The sequence below is a fragment of the Centruroides vittatus genome, unplaced genomic scaffold (assembly GCF_030686945.1).
Source record: "Centruroides vittatus isolate TY-2023 unplaced genomic scaffold, ASM3068694v2 contig_374, whole genome shotgun sequence".
NCBI lineage: Eukaryota > Metazoa > Arthropoda > Arachnida > Scorpiones > Buthidae > Centruroides > Centruroides vittatus.
Window position 1 is genome coordinate 606,047 of NW_027122196.1, and position 26,328 is coordinate 632,374.

The window sequence follows — 26,328 nt, forward strand, 5'->3', positions numbered from 1 at the left end:
TGAAGAGCTACGAACGTCTTAAATTAGTAGATTTTAGCTAGTGATGATGTCTTGAGGGATTGTCATGTGGATACAAAAATAAGAAAATGCTATCAATTGCTCTTTTTTCGATGGATTTAGAGCGTGGTATAAGAGTAACAGTTCGAAAATGATATACATATAAATAGAATTTTTGTATTTTAAACCTGTCTGACAGGAAAACAAAATTCAAAATATATCCTTCAGTTATTCAATATATAAATTTATAACGTAGAAGGCAAATTCAATTCTTTGCAGCTTCTTGATAAAAAAAAAAATCGATATTTAAAATGTATAAATTTATATTTTCTTAACTATTTATAGGAAAAATTATTTATTAATTAAAAATTTTATTTTTATATAATTAAATAATTTGTTTCTTTCCTATTTTATATGTGCATATAAAATTCCAGTTTGCCTAACTTTCTAGGCAAAATTAAAACGTGTACAGTATCTTATGAGATTTTACTTAAGAAAAACTTTTATATTATTAATTATTATAAAATAGCAAAAAGCTTAATTTTGAGGGTACAGATGAGTTTAAATGCTAATAAGAAACTTGTAAATGCTAATAACAAGTAAAATCTTCAGTAATTAAGTCCGTTTCACTCGAAATATGACATACGACCCTCTTTATCTCCCCACTCATCGATCTTTAACCACCAAAATTCAACAGCATCAATCTCCTAATACACAAATCTTGCAAAATTTCAGAAATTTTTTAAATAAAAGATACAGTAGTTATTAAACTTCAAAGTGGGTAAACAAAATTGTGCCTTCCATATACACTAACATACATACCTACAAAAGAAAACCCTGTGTAGTATTAAACACTTAAAATAGCTTTGTGTATAATACTGCACAGAAGTAATAAAATCTATTGGAATATAAAATTTCGACAGGAAGTGAAATCGGGATCGTAAATCGAGCGGTTGTAAAGCATCATCTACTTTGTACCCTTTAAGTGGACACAACTACTGAACACTGGTCGTGGGTTCGCGCTATCAACGTGCTGAACACGTAGAGTTTTCCAAGTTTTTTCTCACCTGTCTAACCACCTAAATAGGGGGTGGAAAGTTCTCCTGGAAGACATCCTCGGCAGAGCGCCCACGTGTCGTTTTACCGTATAGGAACAAACTTATAGATAGACAGAGGTGGGAAAGACCTCAACTTGAGGATCCGGGATCGAATCGTGCGGTCGATAAACCTCGTGAATTTTTTTCCTCGGAATAGTCTGATCCGGATATGTCGACTCCCCCGCCCTTTACCCCAGCCACCTTCATTAACAAGCCTTATTTATTTGATATACTGTAGTTTGTATTATTCATTCTAGAAATATAATGCCAGTTATATGATATTGGGTTTATGGGAGTAGATAGCTCGCTTTACGACGACATTTTGTAAAGAATAATTTTCTAGAAACTATTATTTATTATAATTAAATTTAGAATAATCCAATTAAATTAAAGTATCGCAATCAAAAATTTATTAACGAATATAAGATTGGATTACTTTTTCACGTATCCGAATTTAGGCCAATTGGATTTGTTAAGAAATTCAGAAAGAATCATTACTTCAACTAAATCCAAATAAAATGTTAAATGACTTTTATCCCTTTTAATCTGTTTACTACTGCAGAAAATCTTCCAACTTCGGGTAAGAAGTTAATTAATACATCCCGGATGGGCGATTCACTAAAGGTGACAGCCATGCTGCTGTGAAGGATCTGACTTCGAGTACAGGTCAGGAGTCTCGTGAATTTTTCATTGGTGGTCTATCCCGGTTATGTTGGCCCCGTCTTTCGACACCCCCACGATGGCTACAAGTGGTCAAGTGTAAACGAAAATCACCGAACAGGTGGTGGGTTCGCGTCTCGGGGTTTTCTTCACGTGTCTACACCTAAATAGAGCCTAGTTTTTCACAGAAAGTCCCCGGGAGGCAAGCCCCTTGGCAGATCACCCTCGAGTTACGTTGCCTTCTTCCATCCATCCTATCCAAACCAGAGTCTTCTCGGGAGCCATTCTTCTAGGCCAGGTGTGGCCAAACTTTTATCCCTTAGGGGCTACTTTTTCGGTAAAATATAGTCTGCGGGCGACTATGAATACGGGCAAACAATTTTAGGATTTTTCAAATTTTTCATAGATATTTTAATTAATAAATAACAAGAATTTCAACTAAAAAAATATTATGGCAAATAAAGAAAACAAATAATTATATATTTTTTTATTTTATGAAGCACAATAATATTTATTAAATTAAAAAATTACAATGTAAAGAAATAAATACACAAAAAAATTTTAGCAAATAAAGAAAAAAATGTTAATTATAATTTTTTTAATTTTTTGAGATGAAATACGTATTAACTTAAGAAAATACACTGTGAATAAGCAAATGAATAAAAAAGTTTAATTGGACGAAATCTGACATTGCATAAGTGCAGCAAGTTTTTCAAAATTTGGCTCATATGAACTTAAGGCAATTCTCAAACATGATTCCAAATGTTGATCTGTTAATTGCGATCGATTTTTTGTTTTGATCGCATTCATAAATGAAAATGCGGATTCACATAAATATGTTGATCCAAAGAAGGCATTGAAACGTGCAACAATCGTCCAAATATTTGGATATTTATCTTCGTTTATCAGTTTCCAAAAATTACAATCTGAAACCAGTGACTTAAGATTTATGTCACATTTAATATTTGTTATTTCTTCTTCCAAGCCTGCTAAATTTGTAGTACCGAGAAAGTTGTTTAGTTTCTGAGCTACACTTTCAACATCGATGTTGTCATTAAATGGGCAATACAAAAAACTGGCAATATCTTCAAGTTCACTTAATGTTAGAAATCTACTTTAAAATTCTTTTAGAAGCAGTGCAATAATATCGGCATATTTGTTGTAAGTAAGATTCTTTTTATTTTTAGACTCATCAGCCAGATTTTGATAATGCTTTAAATCACGACGTTTTAATTGCATTGCAAGCATATTTAGTTTCTCTTTAAATGACTTCAAAATGCTTATCATATCTATTATTGTTTTACCTTTACCCTGTAGTTGCAGATTTAATTGGTGTAATTTTTCAGTAACATCGCAAAAAAAAAAAAAAAATAAAAACGAGATCAAGAAGCCATTCTTGATCATTTAATCGTGGATATGAATCACCTTTAGTTTGTAAATATGAGCGTATTTGTGGCAGAAGTTCTCTAAATCTCGTTAAAAATGTAGCACGACTTAACCATCTTACGTCAGTATGTAGTACAGTTCACTATGTTCATCGCCGCATTCTTTCAGCAAAGCGCGAAACTTACGACGTGACAAATTTTTAGATCTTATGGAATTTACTATTTTAAATGCAACATCCATAACATGATCGAATTTCGATACTTTTGAACATAGCACTTGAGTATGTATAATACAATGATAATCTATGAAATTTGGAATGTCGTCATCACTTTTACACAGAGCAACGAAGCCACTATTATTACCAATCATTGCCGGAGTCCCATCAGTGGTTATTGATACCAACTTGCAAATTGGAAAATTTGTACGTGCAACATAATTTTTAAACAAATCGAAGATATCCTAACGTCTTGTGCGTTCATGCATTGAAATAATAGTTAATAATTCTTCTGTGGCCGGCATATCATCGAAAACCATTCGAATAAAAACATATAATTGTGCAGTGCCGATATAGTCCGTAGATTCGTCAAACTGTAGTGGTAATACAATGCATTTATTAATGTTTTCATGTAAAATATCTTCAAGATTTTGGCTAATTCCTTCTGTTCTATGCATGACAGTATTTCGCGATAACGACATATTTTGGATGGATGCCATTATTTCCGATTTATTTTTAAAATCTTGAAGCAACACTTCTCCAGCTTTAATAAAAGCCTCTTCCCCATCTTGAAATGGTTTATTATGTTTAATTAAAGTATCAGCAACTTTGAATGAGGCAATCGTAGCAGTCTTTGAGTTCGTGTTGTATTTAAAAAAGCTACTTTGTTGCGCAGTTAATTGTGCCTTCAGTTGTTGCATTTTGGCCTTTCTTAACGCAGTACCACGTGGATAATCTTCTTCATAGTTTTTATGAACTGTTAGAAAATGTCTTTCAACGTTTGCTTTCTTAGGCAAATCTACTGTTGCATTGCAAATAGAACACACACATTTATCTTTCATCATAGTAAAGAAATAATCTTCTTCCCATTCACTGTGATAATGATAAGTTTTTATTTTTTTCCGGCCCGTACTTGGTTTATTCATTCTAAAATAATAGGATTAAATATTAATAACATTTAAAACAATAATTAATAAACTAACATATCTGCTTCTGTTCGCTGTATGAATAAATAAAAAAAAACTAAAATTGAAAGTAAATACAAGTGCACAAACAAGAAGTAACAAGTGGATTGAAGCCAGGGGCTGTCACGTTACTGTCTGACAAATGATTTTGCGCCATTTTATGCAATTGCAATATGCGCATGCGTTGCGGCTACAATTAATTTAAAAGTTAACATTCATTTGCATTGTTCATCGGGATAAATATAAACAGTATGAGTACGTTGCACAGACAGTCTATCAGTGGCGTAGCTAGGGGGTGCGGTAGGTGCGGTCCGCACCGAGCCCCAGGCCCGTGGGGGCCCCAAAATCACAAGAAAAAAGACCCGAAAAATTTTCTCAGCAATCAGAACAAAGCAAAATTTGGCATTTGGGAATGCTCGAGCTGGGGCCCCTATTACACAGGAAAACCAGCAACTCAACTTTAATCTAGTTATACACTATATAAACCAAAAATATTTTAGTCCATTTACGTAAACAAAACAAAAAAATACCTAACGCATCATTCATCAAACGAAAGAAATTGAACGTCTAAACGCAATGTTTTTAACGGAATAAATAAATTCAAAAGCCGAAATTTATAGAAAAAATTACTTGTTTTCGTTTGGACGTTCCCGATTACCATTACGGAAAAGGACACCCGTGCTGAAAATTTTTTTTCGGGGCCCACAAATCTAGTTCCGCACCGGGCCCGGAGAACACTAGCTACGCCACTGCAGTCTATTATAGTAAGAATAAATTATCGAATTAAGATTTTTAAACATTAATTTAAGTGAAAGCAAATTGTTCAACTTTAGCTTCGCGGGCTACTTTCAAAACCTTTGCGGTCGACCGGTCGACCGCGGTCTACGTGTTGGCCATCCCTGTTCTAGGCAGACTGTTCACGTATTGAGTTACCGACATCGTACGGCCCTCTTAATGCTCAAGAGAGAAAAAATATAAAATAAATACGTTTTAAACAAATAAAAAGAATAAAGAATAAAAATAAATAATAAATACGTTTTCAAATGCATTCCAAGTTCCGGTATTTAAAACAAAAATTTAATATCTAGATACACCGCAATGCTTTCACTTAAGCCGATTATTGAAAGTTGGATCACTTCTAATCCAATTGTCAGAAGTCAAATCTAATTTATAATTATAATAAAATTTCTTTCAAATTGTAATTGTATTTTTTACTTGCTATTGAAATCAATTTTCCATTATCTCATACTACCAGTTATATTTATTCTCTACAAAATACTCATATGAAATGCCTTATCCAGAAATAAAAAGGGCTGAGATGAAGCTCCGGCTAATCATAGATATGGAACACCAAAATTGGGCGACATTCATGGCAACTCCTATATGGTTGCCATGACTGTGGTCTGAATTCTCTCAGTGTCCTTCTTGGGATTTCTCCATTTATGGGTCGATTTGGAAACTGTTGAGCTGTTACAACATGTCAAAAAATAGAATTTGTCAATAATGTTTGTCATTAGCAATGGTTTTGTTGCAGAGGTAGAATTGTGCCCACCAGTGGACGAGTGGATAAAACCACTGAACACTGGTAGTTGGCTGAGGGCAGTTCGTTGACGTAGGTTCGTACCTCGCTAAAGAGGTGCCCACAAGCGGCCGGATGGCCGAGTGGTCAAGGTTAGCAGCCTGCCACCCTGGGGGACCCGGGATCGAATCCGGAAGGGTCAAAAAATCCCCAGGAATTTTTTAGGGAATGGTCCGTCCGGATATGTCGGTCCCCGTCCCTCACCACCCGGATGCCCCATTGTGGGCCTGGCCGAACCCATAATGGGCTTGCTATAAAAGGGCTTTTTAGTGCCCACAGGGCGGAAAGAGTTACAAAAAAAAAGAGGTGCCCACATGGAGTTTTCCGGGTTTTCTTGACTTTTACAACTCCTAAATAGGGGTCAGTTTCTCGTACAAAATCCTGGAAGGCATTTTTTCCTCGGCAGATCGCTTAAGTGTCGCGTTGCCGTAAACAAATAAACCAAACCGAGGTAGAATCGTTGGACAACATCCACAAAAATCTCTGCAAGTGCTGGGCAAAAATTTAAGATAGCAAAAACTGTATAAATAAACATTAGTGATTTTCCTACCACAAGACAATCTGCCATAGGTTTCATTGGTGCAGATTAATGACCACATCATTCATAAAGACTGATGAACATAATCTGACAATTGGCTCTACAGTTATAAGCAATGGAACACCACTGAATACATCATTTGTGAACACGGATTTTCAAAGGTATGCCTCAAAATGATCCCTAATACTTTCCACAAAAAAGAAAAAACTTATTTCTTGTAATTTCTGAAGTGATCAGAAGCTGAGGAGACGGTTTCTTTTGAATTGTTCCAGCATGTGAAGTATGGATTCATTAATACGAATCCATATTTCATCTGCTGAACCAAAAGACAATTCATGGAATGGAACCATCCTCATTTCTCAAGATTAGGCAATCTTTATTAGCACGAAGCAACACAGTCACAATATTCTGAAAATATGTTATGAAGGAGTGATTCTTCACGATAAGGTGCTTTGAGAGGGCAACATTTGACATCTACACCAACATACAAATGATTTCTAATGTGTGTCTTCACAAAAATTTCAGCAAAATATTGCTTCAATATGATAAAACCAGACAGACCTCAGCAGTTTCGTCTATTTGGACTGCTAAAGGCTGCCATCAGCAAATGTTTGATGATGATGATGATGTTATCATCAATATTACCATCAGTGGTGTGGATATCTGATCACGTCTGCTGAAAAAGAATTGGTAATGACGGAGAATACATGTCCTTGTACAACGTCTACATAAAGCAACATAAGTACAACAGTTGGACAAGAACATATACCCAGCAGGAGGGTTATGTATTTCAAATATGTGATCCTCGGGACATATAACTGAGTTTGCATTGAGAAAAAAAAATTAATAAACATTTTAATGAATATTTTTAAAATTTCTTATTAAATAATAATTCGATTTAATATAATTGTAAACATAATTAAATAATAAAATAATAATTTTAAATAAAAAATAATTTTTAAACATAATTACTTCTAAAACTTAATTTTAATTTTGTTCACCAGATGGCAGCATATATTAAAGCGCACCCTACTTTATTTCATTTTTTTAAAATTAAAATATAATTAATACTTTTTAATATTACAAAAATAAATCTGACATTTCATAAATAATTATTATTATTTGCTTAATTAAAAAATTTATTTAATAACTACAAATTATTAATTTAAGTATATGAAGTGATAAATATTTAAGGTTAATTGGTAGAGTTTTAGGTCAGAATACGCTTACCATTAAAGGAATTGTCATAGATAAGTTAATGTTTAGCAAAATTCTTGCTATTTTTTGGATATTATTAAAAAATTTCGAATTTTTACGCACTTTAATTTTTAAATAAACACGAAAAATTTTCGTTTAAATTAAATAATTAAAAATTAAATAAGTTTCGACCAGAAAACAAATAAATCATTCCTTTCTGTCAGAAACTCTAATTCAAATTAATTAATATCCTTATAATGAGATTGAAAGACTAAATTAACAGCAACCACCTGTTAAATATAAATCGCCACCTGCTTTTTTTTTATTTCGCTTTAACAGCTGAATTACATAAATGAAAACAAAATTTTTTTAAAATGCATTTTAAATCTCCAATTAAATTATATTAAAAAAATATATTTGTATTAAACAATAGCTTGATTATTTTATAAGGTTAAACGATACGAAAAAGGAAATTTAGAAACGTGTCCTACAATTCTCCGTGACGTAAACATAATTGGCCCTACCAGACGGCGACACCGGTCTGGAATGACGCAACTAAATAACGCGTGGACATGCCCATATATGGAAGATTGGGTGTTGGTCAAACGTGAAAGGAAATCGAGCACTTTTGAACTAACTGCGGCTTAGTGCGTTTCAAATTTAAACTTTTAAATAGTTTTATTTAATTTAAGTGTAAGTATATATATTTTTATATATTACGTATTATATTATTCCTTTATTACTTTGTGTAATTATTAATTCGAGATAAACGGAACGATTTATTTATATTTTCCGTCGTGTTTGGTCTAATGTCTTCTTCGAAGTAGTTGTAACTCGATAATTCGCTTCTTTTTAATATTTCTCTTTAATAATCAAGTCCTAAAATAGGAAAATTACAAAGAGAATCGTTAAAAATAATCGGGTGACATCATCGAAATTTTGAATATTTAAAAAACGTCATACACTTCCTTTGTGACGTTTTTTTTTAAAATATTCTTTTTTCAGTAATATTTCTAAAGCGTAAGAAGTTCGTTTTAGTTATATTCGAATAGTTCTGTCATCTGTCAAGTTATTTATAGAAAGAGTTACGTGAAATTCCGTTAACTTTCCAGTGACTGGCACAAAAGGCCATACAACTTTACTCTTCTAAAGGTCTTTATGTAAGTTGAAGCTTAAAAATACATTGTAAAAATTTTTAGATACTTTTCATTATCATTTTTCAATTAATTTCAAAGAACCTGGATTATTCTGTAATAATTTTATTACAAAATTTATTATTATTATTATTAAAACACATTTTTCTTATTGTGAATATTACTTCATTTATTAATTTATATTATATTCATTTTTAAAATTTGAAGGTTTTAATATATTTTATCATAAATTAAATTAAAAATTGGAATATTTTATAGATTCCTGTATTTTGACAAAAAAATATAATAGTATCCCTTCATTAAAAATACATTATTACAACTCAGGAAGTTAAGAATCATGCTATAGATAAATTATAATTTTAACATTTTCAATAAAAAATGGACTTTTTACTTACTTGTACTGTGCATTCATTAATAATTAAATAATGCATAATTTACCTCTGAATGAAATGAGTCGTGTCGCGACAGTGCAAAGAATCAAAAATATGCAAACTTGTGTCGCAGATTTATATCACAAACTGATATATATCTTACTAATTTACAAATGTACTGTATTTTGCTTTAAGTGGTTTTTCTTTGTACCACTTTGTTAGTATAATGCTTCTCAATTATATTAATGTTTTTATTATTTTCAGCAGTTTTTAAGAATGTTTTTATTTATTATTAATTGCAAATACTATCTTACATAAAGTTAAACAGATTTCAATAATTTCAAGATCTGTTAAAAATGAACATATATGTCATTGCCCTTCTTTTAAAATACATCTTTAATATTTTATATTTTTCCAGAATATGTATCAATGCAATAATTTTACCCCTTTTGTTTGCATAATGAAAATAGTTAGCTACTTTCACTGACATAGTAACTATAGGTTGAAGATTTAAACAGATCAAACACAAAAAGTAGAAGGTTTAGCTATATAAGATATGAAGAGAACAGAAATGCAAGTTGAGTTGTGTTAAACTTTTGCTTTATATTCTTCAGCATTAGATTTTTATAATATAAAAATACATTTGAAATCCATATGCATTGGGAACATACACACTATATACAGCAGAATAAATGCATAAATAAATTTAAGTTCTCGATAAAATAGACACACTAAATTTTATAAAGATGACTAATTTAATCTATAATTACTATTTCCTGCTAAGTTTTAGTCATCCAGCAACTTGCAATTTTATTGATTACTCCTCAAATATTAATTAATTTTATTTTTTAATATAAAATCTGATATTACTATTCATCAATGTGGTGTCAGAAATTTGGAGTTTTATTCATTATTAATGAACTTGTTTTGGATTTAGCATTATCCTTTATAGGTGACATTTCCATGGCCACCACTGTAATGATCTTATACAAAAGTGTTCAATAGATGTGCAAAGTAGTAAAAAAAATTAATTTATTGTAAGGCAACTCTCGTATAACACTGTTAGGTTCCACAAAAATGTCACGATATATAAAGTGCATTTTGGAGATTTACATTACATATAAAAAGTGGGTTTAATTCCAACATTATTTTTAATTATAAATTTTAGCTACTTTTTATATTTAAACTATTAATAAATAAACCAAAAAGTACATTTTACAATTTAATACTACATTGAATTTAAGTGTTATTTAAAACCACTCCATCTTCAATACTGCTAATTAGCACTGTTACAAGAACTTGCCATTCAGTTTTGAAACAAGCAATTATTTCTTGTTGAATGGGATCCTAATAATACCTAAGACCACATTGTACATTAACAGCTTTGTAGTGCTCTACATAGAAGGGACAAGTTTTGTTGATTAGAATAAATGTCAAAATTTGAGCCTGGGAAGTTGAAAGTAACAAATCAGTGTCAAAGGACCAGAAAACCTTCCACTTGTAAAAAAAAATTAACTTGAACAAAGCTTTTGACATGGTCTGAATCAGAATGTTTTATTCAACTGAATCTACAAAAAAGTTACCAGGAATGTTTAAATTTTGTGTCCAAAATGTTGGTAATTCTACAATTAGCAAGAGAGACAGAAAATTTAAGTTGGAGACATTAAATCTCCATGCTCTTCCATTGAGACCTACAAAGTGCTTCATTTTCTTTGAGTTAGAAAAGTTTTACTGTATTTTTGAAATGAAATTATAAATCCACTTAAAAAGCTTTAAATGTTATCAATATACTGGATATGAAAGTATTCATTGCTAAATATGTAATTTAAAAATACTTTTAAATAAACATTCAATGATATCTAGGTGATTGATAAATAAAATTATACAAACAGATCAATTACATAGTGTTTTAGGAAATAGTAAAATTTATTGCTATATATTACTTTTTTTTATACATGATTTTGTACACTAACACTGATATATTAAACATTATATATAATTGTTTAATATATCGGTGTTAGTGTACAAAATCCAAAAAAGATTTCTTTAAATAAAATTCTGACAGCAGTCTCTATCTTCAGTTATCTATTATAGGAACAGATTGAGTTTGTATTGATATATAATTCTTGGTATTCTTTAATATATCTGAAATCCTTTTTGATTTTTTTTAAATTTTATTATTTAAAGAAAACTTCAAGCTTTCATGTAGTTAGGTTTAAAAAAAAGTTAGAAAAATTTATTAGTGACTTTATGGAAAAGCAAAATGTAAAATAAAAATATTCTGTACTTGATTATGCTGATGTACAGAATCTACTTTCTCTTGTATGACCTAATAAAAAATGTAATCAATAACATGACCTATATTTGATAAAAAGTAATGATTCTATGAAACCGTTTTATGAAAAACTTAAAGCTCCTATATAAATTCTGTTCAATTGTCAAACCACTAACATGCAATAAAAATTTCAATGTTTTTGCTATTACAAAAATTGTTAATTTGGTGTAAGCACTGCTATAATATTGAAAATGTAATAATGATATTCTTTAAAAAGATTATTATTAGGAATAAAATGTATAAACTTTACACTGAAATGCTTTGTTTCTAACTTTTAGAAAAGGAAGCATCATGTCGAGCCGCAAAGCTAAAGGAAGAGGCACCACCAAGAAACGTGCCCAGAGAGCGACTTCTAATGTCTTTGCTATGTTTGATCAAGCACAGATTCAAGAATTTAAAGAAGCTTTCAACATGATTGATCAAAATAGAGATGGATTTATTGATAAAGAAGATTTACATGACATGTTGGCTTCTTTAGGTAGTAACTTTTTAAGTTATATTAATTTTTTAATGTGTAATATTATTTTAAGAAAAATATCTGAGTTAAGGGAGATAGGATTTCATTTTATAATTTTTATACATCCATGAATTCAGAAAACAAATGTTCTGTAATTTAATCATCTACTAGGTTATAAATACAGAGATCTTATAAATAAAAGTGTGCTGTTTTTGAGAACTTGGTTTCGGTGCTTGTTTACATATTTATTTTGCATAAACATGTATTTAAAGAGATGATAAATTTTTCTTATTTAATTGAGTAGCTAAATCAATAAAATAGTGTAAGTAAAAACAAATCTTTGTCAATATTTTAATGTTCATTTTTATGGAGCCTAAATAAGATTGAATGGAAATGCATTTCATGTAATTATAAGTATATTAAATTATATTTAAACTTTAAAATTGTGTTATATATAATTTTTTCCTCCCCAATAATTATTTGTAAATTTTGCAATTAGCAATAGGTGTATTTTAAAAATTATTTGTCTTTTTTAAAATAAAGAGAACTCTTCAAATTTATATTAAAAATAGCAATTAGTTTTACACAAAATATAAATTTTGTTTTTTAAAACATGTTGAATGAAAGCTGTATTTTCTAGAATACTAGAATTAAATTTATGTAAAATTATTTAATTTTACATTATTAACCACTAAATTTTTAAAATGTATAAACAGTTAAATGAAGTCAAGAAAAACATTTTTATTTATGTCATTTTATTAATAAATGGTTAAAATATCACTAAACAAAGTTAAGTATCCAAAAAGAAATGTTCTACAACAATATAGTAGTAATGTCAATTAAAACAAACATGATCAAAATGCTGTACCTCAACTAGGCAGGTGCTATATATTAGTGCCAGGTTTGAATTGTGGTCCAGATTCCCATAATTATCATGATTTGGTATGGGTCAAGGTATTGTTTTCCATGTCTCGTTTTTACTAACAAATCTTGTTGCTCTTTTGTTATTAGACCTGATCCATACATTTTGTCCAGTTATTTATTAAAATAGATATTCAAACTTTTTTGAGGTATGCATTGAACTTCTAAACAATGTTTTTATTGCTGAGATATTTAAGTTTCTTGCATTTTAATACGAATCAAAAATATTTAGGTTAGGTTAGTTTGCATTAATTAAAAACTAAATTTTAGTAGGGATGAACTAGATTTAATGTCTTTTTATCTAAAAGTAGTTTTTCTCTCTATGATCAGTACAATACGTAAACTAAGTAATTTGGCTTTAGAGATGAGTGGTAAAGACCTCTTTGCTAATAATAATTTTAAAAATTTTTAATCCAAATTTAATTCAAATAATTTGTATGGAATAAAATCATCCTAGTGAAGGACTTCAGCTAAGGGTTTATCTGCACAATAAGCAGAAGTTGTGAATTTGAGTCCTACTACAGGTTGAACTTTCTTTCAGATTCTTACAAATAATTGAAAATGTTTTAATGAAAAAGTTTTAATGTACATTAGAATAATGTGAAACCTTCTTCACATGTAATTTCAAACTATTTTAATCTTGAAAACTTATTGTAGTACTTCATTTCACATCCTCAGTTATTTAAATAAAATATGAAATGTAGTAAGTTGCAAGTTTGTTCATCTGAAATTAACCTTATATTTTAAAATGCTTCTATATTTTTAAGTTAATTACTTGATTTTGTATTTATTGTGATGTAACAAATTGTTATAAAACATAATGTCGTTTAATCCAATGCTTATGTATAAAAGTACCTGAAACAAACTAACACGAATATTACAATATTACGTAACAAAATTCATATGAAAAAATAAGTATTTTGTTGATTTGTTTTTCTATAACCTTTCTCTTAAAATGATATAGAAGGATGTTTTTTAATAATTTGCTTTTTCACTACAAAGCTTACATTACTTGTCTCAACAAGTCTGTATTATTTATTTCTCTATTTGATTTTGTTTCCAGATTAAGATTTACAATAACAAAAATTACTACATTATCAAAAAGTTCTGATTAAATTTATTTTAATACAGTAGAATCTCTAATTTGAACTTTGCTGGTTTGAACTTTTGATTAATCTGAGTTACCAAAAAAAATCTAAAATCTCTCCCACCAAAAAAATTATCATTTTCATGTTTTAACTTTTCCTTTCAAAATAAACTTTAACCTTTACTTTCTATTCCAAAAATTGTCTCCTATTGTCTTTCTATAGAGTAAAGCTTATTCTTGGAGAGAATTTGGAAATTACATGGGAACAAGGATTTTAATTTTTCAAAAAAATTGATTATATTATACCAGGACAAGTGGCACTCATTTAACTACAGTGTTAAGAATTCCCACATTTAATATAAGAAATATATCAAGAAAAAGTGTGGATAATTTGAAACACTTGCTAATCCAACTAGGTTTGAGCTCTAGTTAGTTAGGATTAGATAAGTTTTACTGTACAGAATTCAAAAAAAGTGTTAATGCTTATATGGAAAAGGTGTATAGCACACTTAGCCAAAAGGACTGCACTTCTAGAACTCAATTGGGTCATGACTTCTTGCATGTGGAGAACTATGTAGAGAATAACTTGCCATTACAAATCTGGTATAACAAGTTACTTTTATAATTCCACTGCTTTTTGAAAAATTAAAATATAAATTCTGATATTTATTTAGTTGGAATCTAGCTAGACAGGATCTAAAGTAATTTTTAAATTTATTTTTTCTAGGTATTTCAAATGTATTCAATTGGTTATGTTAGATGCACTGAAAACACACTTGTATTTATACCAAAATGTGGTTAAAAGCATTTGCTCTTTCTGCAATGTAAAATAGAAATTTGAAGTGGCTTTTCTAAAACCAAGTCAAAAATTTTATTTGCTACTTAATTATTAAAATTACACACATACATTTTTTAATATACTGATGTGAAACTCTTGCATGTATGAAAATAATTGCTTAAAATTCATTTTAAAGTATTATTTGAATTAATAAGAACTTGAAAGTTTCAGATGTGCTCTGTACACAAGCTTTTAATGCAAAATTTAAGTAAAATTTAATAACCAATATCTAAATACCAATTTATTTTGTTTTTAACTGATATAAAAAAACTTTACATTTTACTTCAATGCAAATTGCCTTTTAATTATGGATTTTTAATGTTTGGTGTTTGTTATGAACAGGAAACAAACATGCTAGCAATTATAATCAGTTTGCATTAATTATTTATATTTAAACTATATTAATTTAATGCTATAGTATAGTTAGTTTACTTTCATTTCTTTTATTTCAGGAAAAAATCCAGATGATCCATATTTAGATGGGATGATGAACGAAGCACCAGGACCTATTAATTTTACTATGTTTCTTACTTTATTTGGAGAACGTCTGCAGGGAACAGATCCTGAAGATGTTATTAAAAATGCATTTGCTTGTTTTGATGAAGAAAATACTGGATATTTACACGAAGAAAGATTGAGAGAATTATTGACTACTATGGGTGATCGCTTTACTGATGAAGATGTAAGTATATATCATATGTATTTGTCTTGCATGTGAGAATTTCTCTTGTATAAACAATGCTGTTTGAACATTCTCTGCTGTGGTATAAGGATGACAAAAGTTTGCAACATATCTTCTTTATAGTGCAGCAACAACAGGTGGCATTATTAAAGACACCTAGTAGTGAAAATTTTTGAAATTGTTTATGTCAAGATAGAGATCAACTAAATTTATATGCATAAGTTTTATCTCCAAAAGTAGTCTAAAATGGTATACTTTAATAATTTTATTTGATTGTCTAATGTATTGCTGTGCAGGAAAAAGGAACAAAAGTAACAAACATGTTGCTCTGCCATAAATGTTTGAGTTGAAAATGTCTAGCATGTTTGTGTCTACACTATACACACACACTCACACATTTTGTAACATTTTCATCAAAATGAGATTTGTTGATATACTTTGTAAGGTTTTTTGGGAAAAAATTTTATATCAGGCATGACATACTGTCATAACTTTTAATGTGAATTATGAAACTACAAGTAGCATTTTTACTCATATGAACACACAAAAGGTCATCAAAATGCAAAGATTCAGATTATATTGCACACCTGTTGTATGATACAAATCATTTGCATTTATGCAATTATCTAACTATAAGAAAATTTGCTGCTGCTACATTAAAAAGATATGTTAAACTTTTGTCATCTGTAAACAACAACAGAGATGTTATTTAAGTAGCATTGTCTATTCAAGACATTCTCTCACAATGACTGGCATATACTATCTAATGCATTTTTGTTAATGAATGATCAGTGTTTTCCAATGCAATGTCCTGCTGGTTTACATGATCTCAGATTTGTGATTTCCAGTTACTACTATTTTAAAAGTAGGGTTTATACATGTGGAGTTGTAGATTTATTGAAGAGGTGAATTGAAAAGGAAGAGTTTTGTTAGTCCTAACATGTACTCTGCTGTTTCTAATCTGATAATTCAATTGCAATGTGTGACAGTGTATGATGGAAAGCATGCTGAATGAATGATTTTTGATGGTGCTGAGACATTGGTACCAATATACACCCTAGTGGTGAAAATTGTAACTATCTTTGAAACTGACCATAGTTTTATTTTCCCAGCTCTTATATATGAGCCGTTCATAAGCCAAATTGATTAACTTCATTTGTGAATCCTTAATATAATCATCATTATTTTTACATTTTTTGCATAACTAATTTTATATATTGTTACATTAAAGCCATGCTTTTAATGTAACAATATATAAAAATACATTCTACAATGTTTTTTTAAAGTTTAAAAAGAAATTTAAAAAAATAATTTACAGTGGAACCTTGGTATATGACCTTAATCTGTTTCTGATGTTTGGACTTATACCGAATAGGACTTATACCAACCCAACCTTTCCCATAAGTAATGTAAAAATGATTAATCCGTTCTCGTGTAAAAAAACCTCCTCTTGATATGGTATATTAATGGGGTTGTAAAATAATTGAAACATTGTTTGAGCACATTAATAAAAGAATAAATTTTATTATAGATTTTTAAAGTTATTACAGTAATAATCGCAAATAATTGCTTATAATTGCTTCTGATACGCTGTTGCCAGCACAGTGTTTTTCAGTTATCCAAAGCAAAAGCAATTTCTCAACATGATCTAATGTCTCCAATCTCTGTTTAGAAATTGATTTAACCCCTTTCACAACGTTAGCAGATTTAATAATGTCTTTATTTTTCACGATTGTCGATATCGTCGAATACAGTATGCAACAGCTAAATCTCGAACACCCATGCCATCTTCATATTTCTCAACAATCTTTTTTCAGTTCCATTGTGATTCTAGTCATTTTTTTTAGTTTTCTGTTGCTTTTCATTTGCCTTTTTGCAATTCGTGATTAATAAAAATAACGTTTTACTTACAAATTAAAATCAGAAGAAATTTAACAAAGTTATAGACCGTGGCACTGTGAACGTCTAGTCTGGTCTAGTACACCGATAGTGCTACTTGTTCATAGATGCTGTGTATAATTGAATTAAGTCGTATACCGAACAAAAGTCATATACTGAGTAAAATTTGTTTTGTCCAAACAGGATGTATTCTGAATTGGACATATTCTAAAGCAGATGTATACTGAGGTACCACTGTATATTATCAATTTTCATACTTTTTGTTTTGTGGAGTTAATTGATTTGGCAAGTGAGTGGCTCATATAACAGGAAAAATAGGGAGGTTAATTTTTTTCACCAATTACCAAAGATTTTTGTGGTGTTTGGACTTCAGACTTTGAAATGTTGAGAAATACAAAAAAAATTCCTCCAATTTTTTTTTGTGGGGCAGTCATGATTTTGTTTACCCTCTTTGAAGCTTAATAAGTGCATTGCTTTTTGTTGAAAATTTCTGTAATTTTTCAGGGAGGTTTGTGTATTGGGGATTAATGCTATTAAATTTTGGTGGTTAAAGATTGACTGGTCAGGGAGACAAAGGGGATCATGTTATTTCAAGTAGGTTGGACAATTTTACTCATTATTAGCATTTACAATTTTTTATAAGACCCATTCATACCCTCAAAATTAAGCTATCCCATTTTATAATAATTCATAATATAAAAAGTTTTTTGAAATAAAATGTCATAATAAATGGTTCCTCACATGCATTTCTAAATGTTGCTAGGAAAGTTAAACAACTCATGGATTTTTCTATATTGAGATGTAAATTTAAAATATATCTATTTAAATAAATGTAAAAATTTTTTTGATAATAAAAAGATATTAAAAAAATTAAGTCATACTATATGACTGGTCACTTATGAGAACATGTGACTATATTTTATAATCACATATCATAATTTTCTAAAATATATATTCTACTGGACTAGAGTATAAAGTATTATGATTACTTTTATCTTTAAGAGAGAACCTTTTTCTTATTTTAAACTAATTATTATGTATAAAAGCATTAAAATACTTAAAAACATATTTTGACATACATTCTTTGTTTCAATTCTGGTAAATCTAGTTTAACAATATTATTTAATCATTCTGATCTGTGTCATGCTCAAAACACTGTTCAACTCTTCTGTTTGAACTGTTTTCAACACTATTTTAGTCATAAATAACTTATGACAAGGAAACTAAATAAATACATTTTTCTGCTCAGAAAATTTAGTGTCTTTCTCCCTACCTTAACTGTTTATGCTGAAACAATCCAATTTTGTTTTATGGACTAATATTTGACTAAATAATTAGTTTTGTAAGACAGTTCTTTATAGCATAATTCTTGACCATATTTAGAAAATTTTAAATTAAAATTAGCTAAATTCAGATTAAAGATAGACAACAATTTTAGAAAAATTTAATCTTCTATATTAGGGCTTATTAAACTTTCTCCATTCATGACTCCTTTTTGCCAAAAATATTTTGTTCAACCCCAGGTTTATGCATATATAGGTGTATATATAAAAATACATTAAGTGATGATAAATCAAATTTAATTCCAAACAATTCTTTGATGATAAAAACATAAAATTATAAATATAACAATTTTATTAGGACAAAGGCAGATTTGCCTGCTAATAAGATGGATGTGCTTGTTTGTTTTTGTATAGAGTTAAATAATGGCCCTCACTACTATGCATTGCATTATGAAGGACATTGATGGACATCCTTTCCATTACATATAAGTTCTGTTACCAGAGGATTATGACTTAAAATTGAAATTTTCAGTAGATATGCCTTCCTCTTCTCATGACCAGCCCATCATTTGGAGTAAAACTTTTTATGAAACTATCAAGTGACAACTCTGATCAGATTATGGAGGGGAAGTAATCATTTTCCTAGCATAAGTTTTGTATTGCATCCAAAATGACACTGTGGTTGTCCAACTACTGTCATGCTGCTTTCATTCAACAATGACTACAGTAGGGTACAGGCACATGCTGTAAAGGAAGTTCTAGTTCTCCCTATTGTGTATGCATATCCCTGAATTTTGAAAAATTGCATTTCATACAAGTTGGTATACTCCCCACTTTACACTAGTTCTAGGGAGTCACTCCAGTATAGGATTGACATGCATCCTACTTTTCATAGGATTGTCCTACAATTATAATAGATTCCTACATCCTGCATCAGATTTTAATTGTCCTACTTTACATTTGTAAACCAAAAGAAACTCTGTTCAAAAATAAGTCATTTTTAAAAAATTAGAGATATGAAGAACATACAATTTCTGAAAAAATGTATAGGATTTTGTAAACACAATAAAAATCTTCATTAACAAAAAAATTTTCCCCCAACAATGAAAAGTTTCATTTTACTACAAACTTTTATTTTTGGCCTTGGTGGAAAGTGCTATAATTGCCATTGGATTTCGTTGCATTTATCAAAGCCAGAATTGCTTATAAGCATTAATTATAAAAACAGTGGCATACATTTTTTGAAAATGTACTAAATGATGTAGAACTATGGGAGTATGTACAGTATGTGATGATAAAAAAGAAAAATATAAGTTTAGATGTAATATACAGATACAGTATATTGTTTATTCATTATATACAGCAGCATTATATTCAATTGTTGATGATAATTAACTAAATTATATACTTTTACATTAAATTGTTAATTTTTACTTAAATTTATCCAAAATAAAAAAACTTTTTATTAATACTATATCTAATTTTCTTTTATTAATCCCTTTTTATTGGTTGATTGTGCCCTACATTGATCATTTCAACATGTGGCAACCTCCAGTATCATTTTCCTGGCAGTCATTAGAAAATGATTGCAAGAATTCTCAAGTTCACTCCACTGGACTTTTTTTAGTGGGCTCACCTGAACGAGCAGGTATCCTATGTGAAATCCCATGATATTTATGCTTCAGATGCAGTAATTTGGGGAAAGGTGCTTGAATTTTGAGAGTTTCAGAAGGCAGTATCTTCAATTCCAGTGCTTGGTTCCACAATGGTGGTGTGTTGAATGATTGAAATTCTAATTCTCAGTATATGACTATTTTTGTGTTTATTCAATTCTTAAACCATTTATTGGGAAAAATAAATAGGAAATATTAATTATAAAACTAAATTGAAAGGAGGAAAATGTAACTTATATAATGTCTAGAGTTGGCATGGCATTAACTTTTTCAATTAATTCTACCTCAAAATGTCAACTATTGTTTGATTTGTAACACTAAACTGTTTGGATTTTTTTTTTTTTTTTTTTTTTTTTTACAATTAAATAATATCCTTATTTATATAATCAATACATTGTTTTAATTTTATATATATTTATTGTTGATTTAGGTTGATGAGATGTACAGAGAAGCTCCCATAGATAAAAATGGCATGTTTGACTACATGGAATTCACACGTATTCTAAAACATGGTGCCAAAGATAAAGACGACCAATAGTATACAAGGACTAAATACCTTTGCATTATATTATTATATTATATTATATATATATCGCAGAATACATTATTTAATAGTTTATTTGCTTTAAATCACGTTGAGCTACACCATTGAGTAAAAATGGGGAATCGTTTAAGAACATTATATAGTTAATTTCTAAATTATATTTTCTTACCAGCTTTTTTTTTCTTCATTTACAAAAATTTTTTCTCAGATTGCCCATTTTTAATTTGTAGCATCTTAATTTGATAATTGAATACACTTTTATACAAAATTCCAATTCATTTTGTATATTATAAAAGAATATATGCTATTGTTTTTTCTTAACCATGCAGTAAATTTTCTATAAAATTTTTATGTACTTAATAAACACTTTGTTTAAATAAAAGTCCATTTTAGAACTTTGCATTTTGTGTAATGAGCAAATATTATCTTTAGTATAATAAATTAAAATTTATCAATAATACATAATTTTAGTTTATGATGATTGTATGCTTGAATTTAAATTAGACAAAAGTCACAATATTTTATTTTTGAATTCAATACTGAATTTTTATTCTAGAAATTAACTCTTTAACTCAGATTTCTTTAAAATGGTAATTTAAAATATCTTGACAATAGAAAAATTATAATTAACAAGTATTTTTGATATCTTGAAGTCTGCAATACCATGAATTACATTGCTGCAGTCGGTAAGTTACTAAAGACTGTGTGTATTGTTACGAACTTTTGAGCCATTTCTTGTAAATGATAAATTCAACAGTTTGATCTCAGCTTGATAAAACATCGGTATAAAGCTGATTGTAATAAAATACTATTGTATCTCATCTGTCTTCGTGGTCACAGAAAACTTGCTAACTTAGACAATCTTTGACTCCTATTAGCTGAGTAAGTGGGGTTTATTGTAGTTCATATTTTACTTCATATGGTGTCTTCAAAGCAATATCACAAACTTAAGAGTAATATTGCATCATCATGGTACAACACTTTGGATAATTCTTATTAAAATTGAACACTTATATTAGCGACATGAAGTTGTCATTGGCCACCACTGATCTACATCATTGTGAAACTTTCAGTTGGGCCAAATTGTGCTTGAGTAGTAAGTAGGAAAACAAATATTTGAAGTTCTCAAAAACTGAAGATGGGTTTCCACATGAAATGCATCCTGAAAAACACAATTCAAAGTGCTTGATTTTTCTGTACTCCTAGATACTTTCCTGTGTTAAGTCCTGAGTTTTATCAAATTTTGTGATTTTTAAGTAGTGTGTACACATTTTTTTGTGTATTATAATCACTTGTACAGGGTGGGGCATAATGGAAACCCACATTTGAGGCAATGTACTGTACATGTAAGAAAGTTTTGTTTGGTTAGGTTTTAAAAATGATGATAAATCTTTACAGCCTCCTAGAGGTATTGTGTGGAGTAGTGACGAAGAGCATTTTCATCTGGCACAGTGAACAAGCACAATTTTCGTTATTGGACTGCTAGAAACCCCTGAGAACTCCGCAACGACCTTTTCACAGTCTGAAAGTCAGTTTGGTGTGCTTTGCCCTGTAGGCATCGTGGAGCCGTTTTTTGAAGAGGATGGCGTCACTGTTACTTGTGATATCAAACCAATACTGCGACATGCTGGAGAAGTTTTTGCGCCCCAAAAGGAAAGACAAGTGGCTTTTGGTTTCAACAGGATGGAGCCACAGCCTTTACGAACCGTCGTTCTTGCGCTATTTTGACAGATGTTCCCCAGTCGACTAATCTCTTCACGAAAAGCCGTTGAATGGCCCCTCGCTCCCTTGATTTGAGCCCCTGTGACTTTTTTTTATGGGGAGTATCTCAAGGCAGAGAACCTTACAAGAACTCGAGGCCATTCATGAGGAAATCGCCAAAATTCCTCCAGATGCTGGTGAGAGTTGAAGAAAACTTCAAGGAACGCTCCAAATGTGCATCACCTGTGAAGGCCAACATTTGGACGATGACATTTTTTAAAACCTAACAAAAAAAACTTTCTTACATGTACTTTAAATAGTTTTTTCCATATTGTACCGTTTTTTTAAAATTCACCTCGTAAATGTGGGACTCCATTACGCACCACCCTGTTTAAAGGTAGTAAGACTATCAAATATGTTCAAGAACAGATTTTGCCCGAGGACTAAGTTTGGGTAGAGTACCACTATATTTGATATATATGGTAGTAGGCAATTAACCCTTCAACTGTACCTGCTTGATGGTACAATTTTCTTCATTGTCCTAGCTTTCTCATCAGTTTTCATTAAAGTAAACCTGACGAAAGGCGCACAACAAATTGAAATTTCAATATTCTAAAATCCGTGGGCAAATTTGAGACCACAGGTATGCTTAACTGAATAATAAGAATATTAAATGGCTGAGTTTGCACTTAATGGTAAAATTTTGTACGGATTTCCCAAAATCTCGAACAGTATTAGAGCAAAACCGGAAACCGTGTTGTACGGATTAGTTGGAAAATTAGGGATATGAGCGCCGCTGGTTGAAGTAGATGTCTACCAGAGCATGGTTCTTCATCCGCGCTTCCTCGAACATCTTGTACCACGGGAAATCTCTTGTTTTTGATAACTATGATCACTGCAACATTTACAACGTTTTTGATGCAGTAATTCTGTTGCGATAACTAAATTTAATGCACGTTCTTTGCTCAATTACACTCGGCATTTTGAAAAATCGCGGCGCAAAAATTCTTTACACACAAAACAGGGTTTATTTGCAAACGAAAATAATTAGGCGATGGATTGCTTCTAGATGTCATTAAAAGTTGTACCAAATGACGAAAAATTCGACGACGGTGCTCTTGCACGCGCGCAGTTTAAATGAACCATTCCCGATAATTTTTTATCACAGTAATAGGCCTATAACATATTACGCTAAAATTAAAAGCCATTTTCTGAATTAAAATAATAATAATATATTATATCAAATAAAGCGTTAAAGATTAAATTTATAATTTTTATCTATATGAAGCTCGTACAAGATTATTAGTTTTCTGTTTGGTAAGTTTTCAATGCAAATAATATAAAAACTATAAGCTTCCTGAATTATTCAAGTTAATAGAGTAAGGTGAGAAGATCAGATTCGAAGGACGGCTGATATTAAGAATACAATAATTGCTGAATATAGCTGTATGGAAGATCATGAGCAGGGCCATCGAAATATTGTATGGGACCAGAGTTAGGGTGTCCCTTTAGCAAATTTCTTTTGAACAAATGAAATACTTTTTCATTAATAAAAAGCAGTCTTAAAAATTTATTTTTCTAACCAAAAAAAAAAAAAAAACCACCCACTACCCCCATAAATTAATGAATCCTAAGATCCGAAGAAAAATCCTAGCTCTACCACTCCATGTCCCTGACCTTAACCAGCTCTAGTCTTCTATTTTAACATTACTGTTTTGTTATGTGTGCAACAAGTACCTACAGCGCATTGGAAAGTCGTTATTACGACTCAGTAATTTTTGTTTACTTTCAATCTACTCTATAGGTTCTTTAAAGGTACTGTACACAGAAGTTACTGAAATGACACTCCAGTTACAACAGTCTTCACATGATTACACCACGTAAAACACGCTTTGACCTAACTCATTACAGAGCTCACCACTCGACTCATTGTGGGCTTGCTGAAAAAGGTTGTCTTGTGCCTATAGGATGGAAAGAGTTCTAATGTAATTTTGCAATTTGAGTGGACAAGAGGATAAATAAAGGGGGACCTGCAGAAACCAGCAAATAGCTACAAGACGTTTCATTTAAGTACCACGTATGATGAACTATTGACGATTGAATTATTGTATGACTGAACTAAATTTCCTAAGTACAATACCCGTCTTTACGATGTAATTGTTTCTTGGAAAACCGTTGTTAATTGTTCCATTCGATTTCCCTAAAGTTTACTGGCATAAATGGATATAAATTTCATTTCAAAGTCATTTATGTCCGTCGTAAAAGTGGGGAATACTAGAGAGGTTTATTATACATACAGTATATAGAAGAAGAGTGAAAATAAGCGACTTTATATTTACTAAAGAGAACTAATTAAATACAGTATTTTTTTCCATTTAAATTCTTCTTTTCCTTTTCTTTGCTCTGTTATAAATAATTGAAGAACTTCTTAAGAAGGGGGAGTGGGCCATGATTCATTAATCTATATCTTTTGTCTATTCTCTGATAGAAAACTGATTCTGTAGAATTTTAGAAATATTTATAGCTAAAAGAAGATAACATACAGTATTTTGGAATATTTTTTCTTTTAATTATATAAATAAAGTTTGTTTGCTAGAAATACTTTTATAATTAAACCAAATTAAATGAATTACAGTACATATCAACAATTAGTTACTTTTAATTAATAGTTTAGATTAAAGGATACTCGAGAAACGTTTAACTATTAATCTTTTTTTCAGAAAACAATTTAAAATGTTAAAAACCGATTTTTATTGGAAGAATTTTTTATTAAATTAAAACGTTTTGTCAAAAGATGGCGCCACAGAGAATAACCACTATTATAACGTTGCCAGATGTACTACAATAGAAGAAAAAAGGCCGCGTTTCTTTATGCAGCGCTCGAGAAGTGCTTTACAGCGAACACAATGAAACTGGTTTTTAATTGGCCAACACTGCTCGTGACGTCATTTCGCTACACTCTCGCTGCATAAAGAAACGTGGCCATAACGTATATACTATTTATAGATATATATTATATTTTATATAATATATATATATATATATATATATAGCCCGCGATGTCCCCTAGTGGGCATTCTAGGCATTCCGTGACAGATTCAGATTAAAGATATAAAGTGTCGAAAGATAAATGTTGTAATCTTGAATGACAAGTTATTTGCATTTTTTAAAAGGTGAATAACACGTTTGTAATGTATTGTTTGCTATAATGTGCAAAATATCACATATTGGATGTTTTAAAAACGATTTTTTTAAACACTATGAGCTTTCTGTTTTCTTTGATAATTTGAAGTGAATATATTTTTTTTACAACTCTTTCCGCCCTGTGGGCACTAAGAGGGCCTCTATTAGTAGGCCCATTATGGGTTCGGCCAGGCCCACAATGAGGCGACAGGGTGGTGAGGAACGGGGCCCGAAATATCCGAACGGACCACCCCTGAAAAATTCCTGGGGATTTCTCGACCCGTTCGGATTCGATCCTGGGTCCCTCAGAGCGGTAGGCTGCCACCTTGACCACTCGGCCATTCGGCCCAAAAAATATGAACGCTTCACGATTTTGCGTGTCATCCTTGCGCAGGGGCCATGCTAATCTTCTCTGTATCGTTCCAATTTTAGTATATGTACCGCCGAAGCGAATACTGAAGTGAACATTTCAAAATATTTGTCAAAAATTTTCATATAGTAACTTTAAGTGATCATTTGTTTGCTTGTCATAAAAATGAATTTTTAAGCATATTTTTTCCAAAAAGT

General features: G+C 30.3%; 2 protein-coding genes and 1 non-coding gene across 5 annotated transcripts; 1 reads left to right on the forward strand and 2 right to left on the reverse strand.

Annotated features, from left to right (window-relative positions):
* Positions 1–3,599: 3,599 nt before the first annotated feature.
* On the reverse strand, positions 3,600–4,280 carry LOC136975545 (general transcription factor II-I repeat domain-containing protein 2-like). Its single transcript, XM_067270618.1, has one exon. The coding sequence runs from the start codon at positions 4,278–4,280 to the stop codon at positions 3,600–3,602; it is 681 nt and encodes a 226-aa protein (XP_067126719.1).
* A 3,897-nt stretch (positions 4,281–8,177) lies between these two features.
* On the forward strand, positions 8,178–21,279 carry sqh (Myosin regulatory light chain sqh). 3 transcript variants are annotated; one of them, XM_067270594.1, is made up of 4 exons: positions 8,178–8,326; positions 11,772–11,971; positions 15,249–15,478; positions 20,764–21,279. In XM_067270594.1, the coding sequence occupies exons 2-4, from the start codon at positions 11,785–11,787 to the stop codon at positions 20,869–20,871; spliced, it is 525 nt and encodes a 174-aa protein (XP_067126695.1). In that variant the 5' UTR covers positions 8,178–8,326; positions 11,772–11,784; the 3' UTR covers positions 20,872–21,279. The 3 variants fall into 3 exon arrangements, with proteins under 3 accessions (XP_067126695.1, XP_067126697.1, XP_067126696.1); XM_067270596.1 differs by having other exon boundaries at positions 8,199–8,326; positions 11,777–11,971; XM_067270595.1 differs by lacking the exon at positions 8,178–8,326 and adding an exon at positions 8,641–8,793.
* Positions 21,280–26,110: 4,831 nt separating this feature from the next.
* Positions 26,111–26,217, reverse strand: LOC136975552 (U6 spliceosomal RNA). The gene has a single exon (XR_010880798.1). It is a non-coding gene; the product is annotated as a U6 spliceosomal RNA (small nuclear RNA).
* Between the last annotated feature and the right edge of the window lie 111 nt (positions 26,218–26,328).